The sequence below is a fragment of the Brassica napus genome, chromosome C4, assembly GCF_020379485.1.
Source record: "Brassica napus cultivar Da-Ae chromosome C4, Da-Ae, whole genome shotgun sequence".
Taxonomy (NCBI): Eukaryota; Viridiplantae; Streptophyta; class Magnoliopsida; order Brassicales; family Brassicaceae; genus Brassica; species Brassica napus.
Window position 1 is genome coordinate 39,222,460 of NC_063447.1, and position 16,259 is coordinate 39,238,718.

General features: G+C 34.8%; 2 protein-coding genes and 1 long non-coding RNA gene across 3 annotated transcripts; all 3 read right to left on the bottom strand.

Annotated features, from left to right (window-relative positions):
• Window positions 1-339: 339 nt before the first annotated feature.
• LOC111210741 lies at window positions 340-4,369 on the bottom strand. Its single transcript, XR_007322267.1, has 4 exons — window positions 2,122-4,369; window positions 1,682-1,784; window positions 1,462-1,581; window positions 340-1,185 (listed from the first exon to the last, which is right to left on the bottom strand). It is a non-coding gene; the product is annotated as an uncharacterized LOC111210741 (long non-coding RNA).
• Window positions 4,370-8,988: 4,619 nt separating this feature from the next.
• LOC125586066 lies at window positions 8,989-9,873 on the bottom strand. Its single transcript, XM_048755862.1, has 2 exons — window positions 9,612-9,873; window positions 8,989-9,440 (listed from the first exon to the last, which is right to left on the bottom strand). The coding sequence occupies exons 1-2, from the start codon at window positions 9,871-9,873 to the stop codon at window positions 8,989-8,991; spliced, it is 714 nt and encodes a 237-aa protein (XP_048611819.1).
• Window positions 9,874-14,406: 4,533 nt separating this feature from the next.
• LOC106363942 (uncharacterized protein At4g14450, chloroplastic) lies at window positions 14,407-15,110 on the bottom strand. Its single transcript, XM_013803596.3, has one exon. It carries the CDS (start codon window positions 15,033-15,035, stop codon window positions 14,715-14,717), a length of 321 nt encoding a protein of 106 aa, XP_013659050.2. The 5' UTR covers window positions 15,036-15,110; the 3' UTR covers window positions 14,407-14,714.
• Between the last annotated feature and the right edge of the window lie 1,149 nt (window positions 15,111-16,259).

Genomic DNA, 16,259 nt, shown 5'->3' on the forward strand with positions numbered 1-16,259 from the left:
TTGGTTAAGTTCATAAAGAACTTTACGAAGCATATAAAATTTTCTTAGTAAAACTTAGTTAAATTGTTCGGATGACCAATTATTTTAGATAGATATAGAGAATCATATAATCTATGGAACCATCAATGCATCCATGTTGTTTGTATTTCTCTTCTCATTGACACTTTTCTCTTCTGTTACTTCTCGGAGAGAGCCACGTAAAAGTAATTGTTGCATAATCTTTCTTTTTCTTCTTGATTGTAATTCTCGAAAGAGTCAGCAGACATTGGTTTTGGCTCTTAAGTAGAGCCAAGTAAGTAGTTTACAAAGCTTTCATGACTCAGAATATAGACACGTATAAACATGCTAATGTACCACATCCCTTAGAATAGAGTGACTGTTGCAATAAGCCAAAATATAGAAATTTACAAATCAGAAATTTATCTATAGTTATACCAACTCTACTATTTTCCCTTTTTGTTAAAATTTACAAAACTATCTTACCATAAAAAACGTAAAAAATGTAATCATTAATTCTTTTTATTGTTTGCCTTTTTCCCTCATCTTTGTTGGTGCCGAACATTACCCTATCATCTAATTTATTTTTACCTTTTGCTCTCCTACCTTCGCTTTGTAGAGAGAATGCCATAGACAATGAGTCAATGACCCCAGCTTTGCACACAGAAAGGATACAATTGGCTACAAGCTGTATACAAAAAGAAGAACCAAGATGGTCAGAATCATCTTTCATTATTGAGTAAATACATAAAACATGAATTTCTCTTGAATCATCTTTTGATTTCACCAACCCAGCTCGTTTTGGGTTCCATCACTCCAGGGACCATGAAGTTGTCAATATCAGTCTGCTGAGTTGGATCTTGGATCCTGCAAGAACAAAAAAACACATGAATGTGAAAAAACAGCTTTAGAAACAAATTTGTAGCACTAAACATAAATCAAGGAAAGATTAACGCTGGGCCAATGATCGAGTTCACATTGCCAACAGCCGACATCAACAGAAAAAAAAATAGGAAACAAATCGGATAATACTTCTCTCACGGACAATGTAGTTTCTCACTTTAGAGACACACTTCCCAAGGTAGTTTGATCCCCCATCCCTGAGCTCAAGATCCTCGTAGATACCAACCAAAGCTCCAGTCGGAACCACATATCTAACCTTGACACTTTTGATGTGTGGACATCGACCTATACCGTTATCAAATATCCAGCAATCATGAGCTTCATTTATATGAATCAAAATCAATCTCTAACAAAAAACTAACGTGAGACCAGAGAACATATCCAAATCATGAAATCTAGGTGAAGGATCAATAGAAACAGATCTGTCGCAAGATTCATATAAACATTATCAAGAACATGATCGATGATCAGTACGATCCATCATCTTCTCACAATATGTATTCACATTATCTAAAGCCTAAAGGCCACAATGTTTGTATGTTTCTAGTACATGATACTTACCGGGATGACTTGTCCTAGGCTCTTGATATATATAGGCCTTCCATCTTTATAAATTCCATGATTCCCTTGAGGATAGTGCATTATGATGTTGACCAACTCTTTGAACCTGAAATATTGTTTCTGAGCAATAAAGCCAAAAACTTTATTAATTTGGGCATGCTACTATGTACTCCGTTCTATAAAATCTAAGACCGAATATAATATCCATTTACCTACTTACCTTTATAATGCAATCTGTTTCAAATTCATTCTTCAATTAAACATTTCTTCCCATGCTGTGACAGTTTTGTTGATGTTGAATTCCATTGTTTTGAGAAACGTAGCTGGTGGTGAAACAAAACTTATTAGAAACAAATAATGAATGCATTTTTAAAAATCAAACTTTTTTTCACGATACTATACCTCAACCTAATATGATAATGATTAATGTTGGTTGGATAAATATATTAGAAACATAGCTAGTGGTGTTTTCATGTTTGCATTTTCCCGAATCCCATTATATTCTTAGTTAACCCTCTTGCAATATAATCATTAATAAAAAATTATAAATTCCAAAAATGATGATCAATCCAATAAGAACATCAATAAGGAACTAAGAGACAATAAGGAACCTTAAAATAATCTAGAGATTACGAAAATCAAACAAACACTTATGCTTACTATCTTGTTTACTGCGATGGATCCAGAAGCTATCTCATTTAGATGGATGGAAAGAAGTCGAAAAGACTGATCGAAACCCAACCAATGGAATCGGCACACAGACTTCTGCATCTCAGTCTCTCTAATGGAATCGGCACACAGACTTTTTGCTTCATCAGATTTAGGTTTCTGTTCATGGGCCATCGGCCCAACTTAACCATACGAATTTATCAGTCCAAAAACACTGAATATATAAGCTTAACCTTAAAAGCCCAACAAATATTAAGAATAAATGAAGTGATGCGTTCGTATGGACGGAAGACGTGTCGGCACTACAAACCTCGACTTTCTGACCTGGCGCTGACGTGGACGAACAAGAGTGAAGCAATATATATATATATATATGTGAAGATATGTGAAGATGATATGACCAGAAACCGAACCACTGGAAAATGTACATGTCAAATTCAGTGTCGTGCCAAGAGATACAGGGGCCTTAGGCGAAATTATATTTTTGTTTATATAATTTTATGTGTATTATATTTAAAATAAAATAATTCAAAAATAACTTATTTTTTCCATATGGATTAAAAATTAGAAAATAAAAAATGATACACAAAGTTTAGAATGTAAAATTTTTGATTAATTTATTTTGGTTCTTTAATAATTTTTTCCAAATTATCATAGTATATAAAATGTGTATAAAATGTGATGTAAAATATTAAATTAGTAACATAAAAATGAAGGTTAAAATTGTGTGTTAAAATGATGATACTTTTAAGAATATTAAAGTCTCTAAAACTTAGTTACTATATAATACTTTTACATATTTTTACATTTACTTATATTCAGAAAATGATACAAAAAAAATAATATATATATATATATATATAACCAGATAATAATAGATAAAACCTTAAAAGTCAACAAAAGTTGTTTCAATTTTTATTTCTGTGATTTTTTTCATCAAATCATCCTAATTTGCATGGGTTAGAACTTAGAAGTTGATGATTTTAAAAAAATAATTAAAGTTTCTAAGATTTTAACTAAAACAGATTTTAACAAAAAAAAGTTTCAAACAAAAAAAAGAATTTGAAATCTGATAAAAATCTAATTAATATTTACTAGATACAAAAAAAAATTAGAGTTTAGGAACCCTAAAAAAATTTACATTATTAAGGGGCCCTAGACGAATGCCTTTTTTACTTCAGGGTGAGCACAGCTCTGGTCAACTTGTCAATGTTTGTCAACTCGTTACCTAAAGTGGAAAAAAAAATCAAATTGTTCTGTAGTGTGCTATCAACTTGTGATTTTTATCCAATAGTCAAAAACTAAACATTTGTCAGCATAAATCAGTATGCACGGAAAATTGATTGATTTCACTAGCATTAATGTGCTAAACTTTTCCACGGAAACCTAATAATTAAGCTTATCAATCAATTAAGCTTTTTGCAGACAAGATTGTTCACACGATCCAAGACCTTGTTTGCCTGTGATCAAATAGTGAAAGAATTACACCACAATGCAGTTTTTAGTTTATTATTACATAATGGACCGGTTTATGCTACCAAGACAGTTTCCATTAACAACTTCCTTTTATTCTAAACGAGCTAGTGAGTTTGTAACTAAAGTGGGTCTCATATATCTTTTCCTTCGTTTCTTTCAGTTGAGTTCTTTATTTTTTTTTGTAAAATGAATGTTGTTTTTCGGGAACATTTTTTCAGAAAACATGTTTATAATCAATATCTTTATTATCCAAACTTTCTTTTGAAATATGTCAAGCTATATCTCTGATGGTGGTATAATAATGACGTACACAAGCTTTCTCGCTCAATGGATACACCTCGAACTCTAAAACGTGATTCAAAGTTGTGGCACTGGTTCTGAAGCTCCGGAATTGTCGTCGGTTTGCCTCTTTTTGTCACAGCCACCACCTGTGAGAAGCTCGAAAGCAACAATGGCCAACTTTGGCATTTTTGAAAATCTGGTCCCTCATCTTTTGTATAATTTGTTTTTGACCCAATATTTTTATTTGTGAAGAAGTCTGTTCTATTTTTCTCCCAAACTTACAAGCTTTTGTTTTGTTATGGTTAAGAGTATCAACATTACAAACATAGAAAAAACAGAGTAACATTTGGGGGTTGGCTGAGCAGATGAAGATGTGTGTACACCAAAACAAATACATACACAACAACGATTATACACATGTACACACATATAACGAAGTTAATGTAAAAAAACAATATCAGCACCTATACTATCAATAAAATAAGCATTATTCACGAACATGAAATCCAATCCGTTCACTTAATCCACGCATCCATGATCCATGCCCTTATCTACAAAGTTTTTTTTTCTTTTTTGGCTTGTGTCACATGTACACTAAAATTATGTACACACGCAATATCTTTGTGTACACAAACATGATGAACACAAAATAAAACATAAATGCAAATTTATAGCTAAAACTTTGCAAAATAATAGTTGTATTGCATTTATGTTTTATTTTGTGTACATCATGTTTGTGTACACAAAGATATTGCGTGTGTACATAATTTTAGTGTACATGTGTATAATCGTTACTTTAGTAATATACAATGTACACATGTGAAAATGTACTTTGTGCACGTCTAATCATGTTGTGAAATTATATGGTGTTAATCTATTATTGTACAAGTAATTTGTGTACATATGAGTCATTGTACATGTGGATACTCAATAATAAAAAAATTATGTACGATGTATAGTGTACACATCAAATGGTTTCAAAATAAACATTTTAATATGAATTTGCATACTAATCTTCAAAAAGTTGGGATTATATTGCACATTTAGAAGTGTGGAGCCAAATTGAAAAGCAACAGTGCAAATCTGTAATTTCTAGGGCCAAATTGTAAATAGTTGAAAGCTAAACGATCAGTCTTGCAAATACAAGAACCTTAGTTTATGAATAGGTCTCGTCGAGGTTTGAGAGATCGGATCGACCCCTGGTTTGGTTCACCGACGGTTGGCGAGGAGGAGAGGGCACAGAGGAAAGCACAACGGAGCTTGACGAGCCACCAAATTGAAGACGTTGAGGAAGGCGAGACGCGACGGCGCGAGAGTGACCACCTGGTGACGATGGATTGTAGACTTGCCGCACAGTAGGAGATCGGAAACAAAGTCGGAGACTGAGCCGGCGGCGGTGCTTTAAAGGTCAAGGTGGAGAAGAAGAAGATCGAAGTGGAGAAGAAAAAGGTTGTGCTCCAAAATAAGATTATTATCAAGTTTAATCCTTTTTCAGGTCCACCAATAATAAGAAATTCTTTTTAAATTTCAAAAATTCAATGAAACAAACATTTCTAACTAATGAGCATGTAACTGGTTTCATTTTTTTTAGAGGGCAAATTAAGTCTTTTCACCTAAAAATGGTCTGTGTGGCATAAATTGCGTAATAAAAACTCATAAACTGTGTTGTGGTGTAAATGACTCTCAAATAGTTGACAGATCATAAAGAAGATTTTACTACAATAATACATGAAATGACATGAGATGATTGTGCTTAGGACAAAAACAAGCGTCTCGGTCAACCATTTTCTTTCGGTTCAAGAGTCCCTTCACAATCTCTTTCTTTGTCCTGTTTTAATATGGGTTCCTTGACCAGTTCAATGTATCATTCATCAGGAGAAACCCAAAAATGAAACTAATGTTTCATATTCCACCAAGACGGAACAAGTAGTGATGTAGTCTAATAGCCTGCAAAAGCAAAGTGATTGTCGTGCCATAAGCATATTCCGGGTCTGAGATGGTAATTACAGAGGCTGTGTTCAAGTCGGAGAACAAGGACTTGAACCAGACAGTAAAAACTAGCTGTCAGGAGTCAAGTGTTGGGATAACTGTATGAAGAAGAAGAGCACTTTACCTAATAATGTAATACATGATCAAAAACAAGAGCACAAAATAGGCGATGAGTTTGCAACTTCTTCGATTAGACTTCTTCGATTAGACTTCTTCTCAAAGACCTGTGGTGTTCAAATCCATTTTTTTATGTTCAATTGCTAACTACAAAAGGGGTGATGCAGAAAAAAGTTAAAAGATAATGCACTACACAGTCTATTTGACATACCAACTTGAAAAGGTTGTTCTTTGTCGTCAAAAAAAAAAAAACTTGAAAAGGTTGTTCGTTCCGAGTGGCGGACCTAGCAGGAAAATTATGTGGCATCACAAATTCACAATATAAATAAATTTTTGTGTAAATGTGAAAAAGATAATTTAAAGGGTTATGAGCTGGATCAAATCAATTTTTTTTGTGGATTCATTGCTGCACTTTCCTACCACTGAGCCATAATTGATTAATAAACATAGCTTACAAACTGAAATTTATAATATTTTATGATGTTCTAGGGGATCGATGGGGATCATCGACCTGTGGGTATACGAAGAAACGCCACTGTGGATGAAGTGTTAAGCAATAATCGAAGACGAAGTAGCCGACATCATTCTGGTATCTTGCAAGAAGTGGAGAGACATATTAGTTTATGTAGACAAAAACAGAGGAACAATGTTGAGGACACGCACCATTGGAAGAGAAGCTCAGTGTTTAAATGCAAATTCTCCACTTAGGAGACATGGAAGCTATTAAGAGAAGAGAAGCCGAAGTGTGAATGGGTTCCAGGTGTCTACTTTCCTCAGGCCACACCTAAATGCGCATTCATCAGCTGGCTTGCCACTCTCAACAAGCTCTCTACAATGGATCAAATTCAAAACTGGAACAGAGGTGTTAACACTGACTGTGTGTTCTCTGTCAGCAAAATATGGAAACTCGAAACCACATGTTCATTGAGTGCTTCTACTCTTTTCAGATCTGGGAAACACTCAGAAAATGAATATTACAACGCAAATTCACGAACCACTGGCCAGCAATTGTTCAAATCATCTCAGACAAAAGTCTGACAGAAATATGCAACTCACCATCAGATGTTGTTTTCAGAACACTGTTGACACAATATGGAGAGGCCCCTATGCCTTGGCAAACTCTGGTAAAAAATCATTGACAAGAATGTTCGAAACGGTCTCAGTTTATTGAAGCAATCCAATAACAAGAGATATGACAACATTCTCTTGTATTGATTTGGTAGCAGACAATAGTCATTATCTTTTTCTATAGTCTATAGCACTCCAACAATGTAGTACTCGATGTACTGCATGGCTTTTTATGAATAAATTTAATGTTCATTAAAAAAAAAAAACATCTCAAGTTAATGGTTTATTGCAAGAAGCTAGATTTGACAAGAGTAGGAGGAAGACGATAACCGTCAAAACATTGTCTTTATGACTTAAATTTTCGAATACATTAAGATCATAGCTCAAGGTTCAATTCCTTCTGGGAATGTTGATAAACTCTTAAAAATTAAGATCAGTGCCCCACCATTAACACCAGAAGCCAATTCACAGTCAAGAATTAGAGCTTGTGGGACATTTATAGATCCTAATGTTCATGCTTGTAGTAATGATCTTTGAGTATGAAAAGGACATACTCTCTTGAGAAGCCAAACTCTGTCCTGAAGATTTTCCAGTGCTTCATCATTGTGGCGTTCACATGTATCATGAGAATACGAAGAGGATGCCCTCAAGCGACCTTCCTCAAGTTAATGGCTGGATTGGATACAGATAAACTGAAGAATAGATCAAACCTTCGGTAATTAATGTCTCGCACCATCATATGTTTTGTCTTCGCTCACCATCACACAGAGATCAGAGCATTGCGAACGGGTCCTCGATTCTTGATTCAGTTCGTGTTTGCAGGTCCGGAGAGAAGGAGAAGGAGAGAGGGAGTGTAGATTGGGCTTAGCCGGCCCATATAGGTTCATCGAAGATTAAGCGTAATCCAATCAGTTTTCACTTTGAATTGTATAATATATAGTTTTTTCAGAAAGAAAATTCCAATTTGAAACGTTAATTTTGCATTCCGTCTAGTGTTACTTGAAGAACAAACTTTCTTCTTCTCTCATTGTAAGAAACTGAACTCTTTTGTTGCTCACATTGTGTACGATAGAGGAGTGTAGCGAACTCTTTCTACTTTATCCTAAATTGTGACCTCTCTTTTTTTTTTTCTTTTTTCTTTTGAATGAATGTTAAATTTATTCATCAAAAAAACTCTTATTACATCAAGTGTACTCTCTATGTTTATAGAACCATATTACCCATATAACCATATAATCCTATACTTTTGAAACAAAAAATTTAGGATCTGGTTCCAAACCAAAATTGCAACCCATCTTCCCATCTCTTTACACCCCTTGATCTCAAAATACTCAGCTTGTTTCTGATCCCTTTCTCCACTAACTTCATCACAGTTGCAATATGTAAAGGCTTCACCTCATGCTTGATCTTGTTTCGCTCAATCCACACAACATGAATTGTCGCCTGAAACGCATACCTTAGACAAAATCTCTGCTTCTTCTCCAATCTCTCATCCATAATTATAGTTAATACCTCAGACCAGACATTAGTTTGAGCATTGAGAAGAATACCACTTGTTTGATACTCCCATATCTGAGTAGAATAGGGACATTCAAAAAATAAATGGTTTCTAGTCACAGGAGCATTTTTACAGAGCACACAAACCTCATCAGCACCCTGCCTCCATTTAGAGACTCTATCCATAGTAGCCAATCTATCTCTTACTGCGAGCTAGGACATAAATGCATATTTTGGGGTCGCTTGAGAGAACCAAATGGCTTTAGACCAACTGCAACTCTCCCCCAGGTTTCTCAGTTGTGACCAGGTTTCATGAGTCGAGAATTCCTTTTTATATCCTGATCTCCTTCTCCACAAATTTCCATCTTCCACTCCTACTCTCAACTTCTCCTTAGCCAACACTAACTGAGCTTCAACTTCATTCAGCAACTAAGATCGATGACTCCTCCTTCTTCGAACACACATAACCGCCTCCTCCACTGTGGCCTCTCTACTGATCCCCATGCTCACAATGCCATGCTCACCCAATAGAGAGAACATAACACCCTTTTCGCACCAATTGTCAAACCAGAACGAGATATGCCTTCCATTTCCCAATTCTCTCATATGAAACCTCCTTGCTACATCTCTCATTCTCAGCATTTTTCTCCACATCCAAGACCCCACTTGCGTTTTCTCCCTTATCTCCCAGAAACACTTCCTTTTCAGCAGATTCGCTTCAATCCATTTGCCCCACAGAGACTTTCCCGAGAACAATCTCCATATGAGTTTTAGTACATTTACTTTGTTAACAACTTTAAGATCTCTTATACCCAAACCTCCTTCTTTATTTGTCTGACAGATAACCGACCAAGCCACCTTAGCTCCCATAGCTTTCAACTCTAGTCATGTCCAAAGGAAAGCCCCACAGAGATGTTCTATCTCCTTAATACATTTACTAGGAAGGAGATAGACCGTTGACCAGAAATTCACCACACTCATTATCACAGCCTTTATTAGTTGTAATCTCCCCGCATACGAGAGAAATCTTGTGGTCCAAATACTGATTCTACCTCTGATCTTCTCAACAAGAGGGAAGTAATCTTGCTTCCTCATCACTTTAGTCATCAATGGTAGACCCAAATACCGAACCGGGAGATCACCTTTTGCAAACGGGAAGTTGGACAATATGTTGTTCATCTCATTCTCCGAAAACCCTGCTAGATATAAAGTGGATTTGGCAATGCTTATAGTAAGACCCGACCACTCAGCAAAGGTATCAAACACTGCCAAAGCTCCCTGAATAGACTCCTTTGTCCCCTCCACAAATACCATCAAATCATCCGCAAAGCATAGATGAGTAAGAGAGATCGACTTACATCTAGGATGAAACTTGAACTTCTTCTCAACCGCTGCTTTATCAATTTTCCTTGACAGGACCTCTCTATTTTACATGAAGTCAAACTCTAATTCAAGTGTGGATAAGTCTTCGTCACTGATGAGGACAGATCTACTCATTCATCATGGACTGAGATTTAGCTTGATCCGTAAAACGGATTGAATCGATGCTGTTGCCTTTTAGAGTTCAGAATAAAGAGACCGTCATGCTTCTCTAACGAGCACATAGTTTGGAATCACACTATCATGAATAACTTAAACACTCTGGGAACAAAGTGGCTGCTATTTGACAAGTTTTGGCTTGCATTTTGACCAGTGCAGTTTACATGGTAGTCTGGTAACAGACGATATGGCTATCTTCTTATATTAGTCGGAAAACGTTTCAAACTAGGATCAAGAAGTGTGGTATCAAGTCCTCTTTCTAGCACTAAAAGTGTTCTTCTGTATCAGCCGATAATGCATATTAAAAAAAACCGTAAACACTCATTTTTGTAATTTATTTTTGGTTTGCAACTTTCAAATTATAGCCTTGAAATGATGAGGAACCAAGTTTTTTCCTTCTTACTAATTAACTCTTGTTTGGTGAGTAAAATATTTGCACACAAATCGCATTAGCTAATGTCGCATTATCTTTTATTTAGTAACTACATATCCATGGCTATGTGTCCATACGAAAATTTACTTCAAACATATTTTATGCTACTTTTAGCTAGTATTTTCGGTAAGAGCTAAACCTCGAATGGTTGCTGCATTTTGTTATAGGGGGCTTGGTTTTAAATGGTGACCGCTATGACTGCCATGGCGCTCGGCGAGGTCTAACGATGTCTTTATCGCTTCAAGACCCCAAGGCCAGGCGAGGTATCCAAAGCGGTTGCTATTGTCACTATACACGTAGCTCCTAAGGCGTGCAAACGCTTCAAAGATTCTTCTCAAACCAACTTGGCTTGTGGAGAGTTAGATTACTAAACCAACCTAGGTTTAAAAGAGTAAGTGTGCCGTCTAGTAGAATCTATCACCAACCCTTAATTCAAGTAAATATCCTAGTTCGAACTACTATAAAAGAGTTAAACAACCCTATAACCTATTCATCATATCTTTCTCTACTGTTTTCTCTATTCACGTGTTTAGCTCTTCTTTGCTTTTACGATTAGTTCTCATATTCTAACTTCTCTTTTCAGTCATAAGTTTTGCTGCAAAATTCCCTTATGTCTCAACTCATTACTATCTAATTTAGAGTTAAGGATAGAAAATTATCACTGTCTATCTATGCTTATGTTTTTCAATACCATTTTTTAGTTTCATACACGCTTTGTGTCGCTATGGCGCATGGCGAAAGCGACACACTCATTGCCTCACCTCGCCATGCGCTATTTAAAATCCAGATAGAGGGTGACATAAATTCGAACATGCATGTGTTTTTAAGTTATGCGACAAATACAATACACCTTCCAATAATGGTTGCTAAAAGAGTTGGATTATTCGCACTTCATTTTTGTTTTGCTACGCAGATTTATACGCTCTTCATTAACTACATATCTACATCAATATAATAGTTTAAAAAACAGTATAATTAATAGTTCACAAAAGAAGTTGGTAGAACTCACGAATTTATATGGCTTCTCGTTACTGCTTAACTTAAGTGGCGAAAGGATTTATGAATCTCCAGTTGCTAACATGAGATCAATAGGAATGAATGGTTAGACTATAACTGTGAAAATTTAGCTGTAAAGATGTATTATTTGTAGGTAAATTGATTATAGCTGTAAATTTATTGTTGTTGATATTTTGGAGAGTTTTGTGATATTAAATTGATTGTATTTGTAAGCTTTTTGTTGTAGATATTTTTTTAAAAAACATGTGAAATATGTGATAGTTATATAAAATACTTTTTTATCATTTAAAATATTGTATGTTATTAAATAAAATATAAATTATCAAAGTTTACTATTTTTGATGTAATAAGTTGATAACATTTATAATATTTAAAAATAATAGTTTTTAAAATTAATTAAAAGTAAATAAATTTATCAATAAAGTTTGAAAATTATATTAAAAGTTAATATCTAAACAGTAATAAATCTTTCTTAAAATTATCTAATTTATTTGATAGTATGAATAATTGTTTTATAGATTCTGTGATTTAAAAAAAAATAAAGATGCACAACTTTTGGTTAAGATACATTAAAAAAAGTTTTTCGATGTAATTTATAAATAAAGCTCAAACATGATTGGTAAAACTTAATAGAAATTTGATGTAAGTTAGAACTTTTGGAAATAAAGCAAACTGATAATTAATAAGGTTTGATAATTTAAAAATAAATAAAACTAAAGAGTTAGATAATATCCAACCAATCATCCACGATATATCTATCAAACAACGTCGTAGCAGACATGCTCATGCTTGTCTCTTGTCTAAAGAAGTAAAGGATATAAAATATAACTAAGCACATGCTTGTCTCTTGTCTAAATACAAATTGAGGCTATAGGCCCAAAAAGTGAAAACCGTAGATGAAAAACAATAGCACATGATCGGTCATCCATCACGTGTACGATTGTCAAGCAATCAAAAGACATGTGTCAAAGCGACGATCCACTTTCTTTCTCCGAAGTCAGAAAAGAGGTGCAACGGAGCTCCGCTATCAGCGAAGTCGAACTAGTGAAGTAACCGCTCAAACAAAACATCCCTCACAAAAGTTCAAGTCGAGGAGTCTAGTCTGGTGGATTGACGGTTTGGAAAGGATATTTCAACTGTCTTCTATCAATCCAACATACTCCAGTTTTCCTGTATGAACGAATAAACATCTTATATGATACGGATAAACCTGAAGATGAATTGGCACTATCCATGAGGAGGAAAGAACAATAGGAGGATTAGATCAAGAGTTAGTTAAAACAAGGAAAGCAAGAAACGAAGATCAAGCAAACCCTAAGAGAAAACCCCTAGAAGAAAGATGGTGAAACATGAACTATGTGAGACATCGTTTTTCAGAGTCAAAATCCGGCAAAACTGGTGCTATAGGAGCCACCGCTTCCCAGAGACAAAAGTCTGATGGTCAAGAAGCTAAACCAACATAGATGTGCAATCAAAAAATTAAGAATGTTTTCTCTTTGAAAAATTTGGTGAAAGAGAAGAAAGAGAGAGCATTATTGATCAATGGAGAAACATATTACTGAAATACTTTCAAGTTTTTACCCCTGTTCTAAAACTCGGCCGCCTAGCCGCCTAGCCGCCTAGGCGTTACGCGTCACTTTTCCGCCCCGATTTATGCCAAATCGGTTTAAAAAATCGGATATCCGATTTTTTTTCGCCTAGACCGCCTAGCCGCCTAAATGACCGCCTAGCCGCCTAGGCGGCCGCCTAATCTATTTTTTTATTTATTTTTTATTTTATTTTTTTATTTTTTTATATTTTTTTATTTTTAATAATATTTTTATTTATTTATTTGATCTAAAATTTTATAAATATCATTTATATTCATAATTTTGATGAAAATTACACTATATTAAGTTTATATATTCTATTTGTGTGTTTTATACAATCTTAAACATGAAAATGTATTAATGTTATACACAATTAAAGATTAACATGTTTTATAACATAGTAAACCATCTAAAATTTCTGCCCCGCATAATTTCCGATTAATCCCCGATTTTTTCTTTAGGCGCTAGGCCAAACCCGACCGCCCGACTAGCGCCTAGCGCGTTCCCGAACAGGGGTTTTTACTAGAAACCTAACACTTTTTGTCATTGTAGTTCCCTGAATTTTATTTGAGTTTAAAATTTAATTACTAATTTAAATAAAACTGAATCAATTATTATTCTACTCAAAAAGAGTGTCACTTTAGAGTTTTTTTCTTGTTACATAGAAAATGTCGTTTTAGATTTTCAATGCAATTTTTATTTAGTTTCAGCTGAATATTAATTGTAAAATGCATTGATCTAATAAATAAATTTATTTATCTCAAATGTTATTGGTCAAAGAAGTAATTAATGAAAACATAAATACATTTCAATCATTTTCTTAATATGTGTGAAAAGTGTTTAAGTGGCATTTATAATGAAACGTTTTAGGGTTTAATAGTTAATCCTTTTCAATCCACAATTTAATGGCAATCTTAAAATTTAAAAAAAAATAATTGTGTTTATTAAAATTTTATTGGTTAAAAGTTAAGAGTAATAGTTAATTACAAAAAATGTATTAATAAACACTTTTTAATATGTTTTTTTAATATGCGTGAAAATTCTAAAACTTATATTATATTGAAACAAATGGAGTATATATTAACATTTTCAAATGCATTTAGATGATTTGTTTCCTTCTTTTATTTCTTTTTTAATTATAAAGGTCACGTCTTTTTTTAAATGCTTAAGATTCTATTTGTATTTTAGAACAAATGAAAATTACAAAAAAACATGAATATCAGAAATATAAGATGAAAGATAAATTTGTAGCCTAATTTTGATGTGGTTAGCAAATATAACTCGTTCTTCGTAATATAAATTGTAGTGGATATAAATCCATAGATGAATGAAAACAACGGTCCATGCATGGAGCCAGAGGAAAATCGGTGTCCATTTAAATATTATAAGAGAAGTCCCTAAACTAATACGTCATACGTGGAACGTGTCTTTTGACTGGTTAATGTTATTGGAGAACAACAACTATCAATGATATTAGAAGAGCATTCTGATTTGTTAGATTAAAAGGTGAAAATAGTTAAACGTGCGGTAGACACACGAACAAGCTTGGAATGTTAAATCTATTAAGATGAACCCTTCTATACTGAGATGAACGGCTGGACAAACGTCGTCTGGTCGTAGCAGAACGGCGACGCCGGATGCTGCCACTTCTTGAAAACCGGCGTCTTCTTCACCTCATCCGCCGGTTTCTCAGCCTGGTTCTGCGACGAAGCAACAGCAGATTGGTCGAAGGATGATTTGGGGGAGGAAGCGAGCGGCGATAGCAGAGGGATGGCTACGTTCCACGTAGTGACGGACGTAATCTCTATCTTTAAAGACGGAAGCCGGCTCTGTAGCTTGTTAGATGGCCGATTGTCTCTGACGTTTGAACTGCTTGTTTCTGCCATTGTTGAGGCCATATGGAGAATTATTTGTGAATATTGTTGGGATAAAAGTGTTGTATCGGAGGAGATTGGTTGTGGCGTGTGATGTTTTGTGTGCAGTTAATATATAGGAAAAAGTGGGACATGACATGCTGACTACATACACGGCTGGGATACGGTCAAAGACAAAGAGTTGAAGAGGAAAATTAGCTGTCTTTTTGTTAAAAAGACTCATTTCCCTTATATCCGTGTCTTTTTGCCTATACGTATCTTCCGGAATAATCTTTCGTTGACCCTTTCTTTTTGTGATGTGTTCGTTAAGGATTGTTTCAATGTTTAGCTACATAACAAGAGTCAAGAGGTGCGGGTCCATCTTTATAGGAAGTACATTTTTATAAGATCTATTTTATTTTAAAGACGGTTCAATCAGATTCGTATAGATAGCCGTAACGCAGTTAACCCTCAAACCGCGTCTTCCTTGCAAACCTTTGGCGACAGTTGTAACGAAAACTGCATATGGCGACGGTTGTAACGAAAACTGCATAGCACCGCCAAGATATATTTTTTTGTTCACCGCGAAGATTGTATTTACAACCGCCGTTCTTTGGTAATTACCATGACCGCCGCTTCTTCTGGTTTTATCACTGTCTCTTCCTCTTTACCACAATTGTGGTTTCATACACCTCACCCTTATGAATTTTTTTATTTACCAGAAACTGCATAGGATAAAACCGAAAGAAAAAGAAACAAATGTTGTAAAATCTAATTTTCTGAAAATAGATGCTATGTTGATTATTCAAAATTTTCTTCCTTGAAACACGCATTGTCCGATTGTCAAACTTTCATTAACTATCTTTACGGTCTCATCATTTTCTTACATATATATGCCCCAATCATTGGGCCAGATAAGAAATCATTCTACGCTAACTGATGATCCAATATCTAATCAGAATGTAGCTTATTCATAATTTTTTTTTTTTTTTAGGTAACCGTGGGTTTCCGGCGACCGTGGTCAACCGACTATTCCCGCGAAGCCCACGGCACTCCACGTATTCTTGAGATTTAACCCTAGCCCAGGTGGCCAACGCGAGTCGAACCTGCGGGGAGCGTATTGGTCCTGGACCTCAACTACCACTAGGCCAACCGCGTTGGTTAAAACTATGCTCTTTGCATAATTAAATCTCTTGCGATCTAGTGTCTTCCAAATTAAAAAATAATATAGGGACGGGTCGATACAATAGAAAATAGATTTCAACTCGA

Excerpts from the sequence above, each read along its gene's own strand:
- LOC125586066 (XM_048755862.1), bottom strand. The coding sequence starts at position 9,873 with ATGGTATTTGTGGAGGGGACAAAGGAGTCTATTCAGGGAGCTTTGGCA. Across the intron at positions 9,441-9,611 it reads TCTTGTTGAGAAGATCAGAG|AGTTGAAAGCTATGGGAGCT; the intron begins GTAGAATCAGTA and ends GGACATGACTAG.
- LOC106363942 (XM_013803596.3), bottom strand. The coding sequence starts at position 15,035 with ATGGCCTCAACAATGGCAGAAACAAGCAGTTCAAACGTCAGAGACAAT.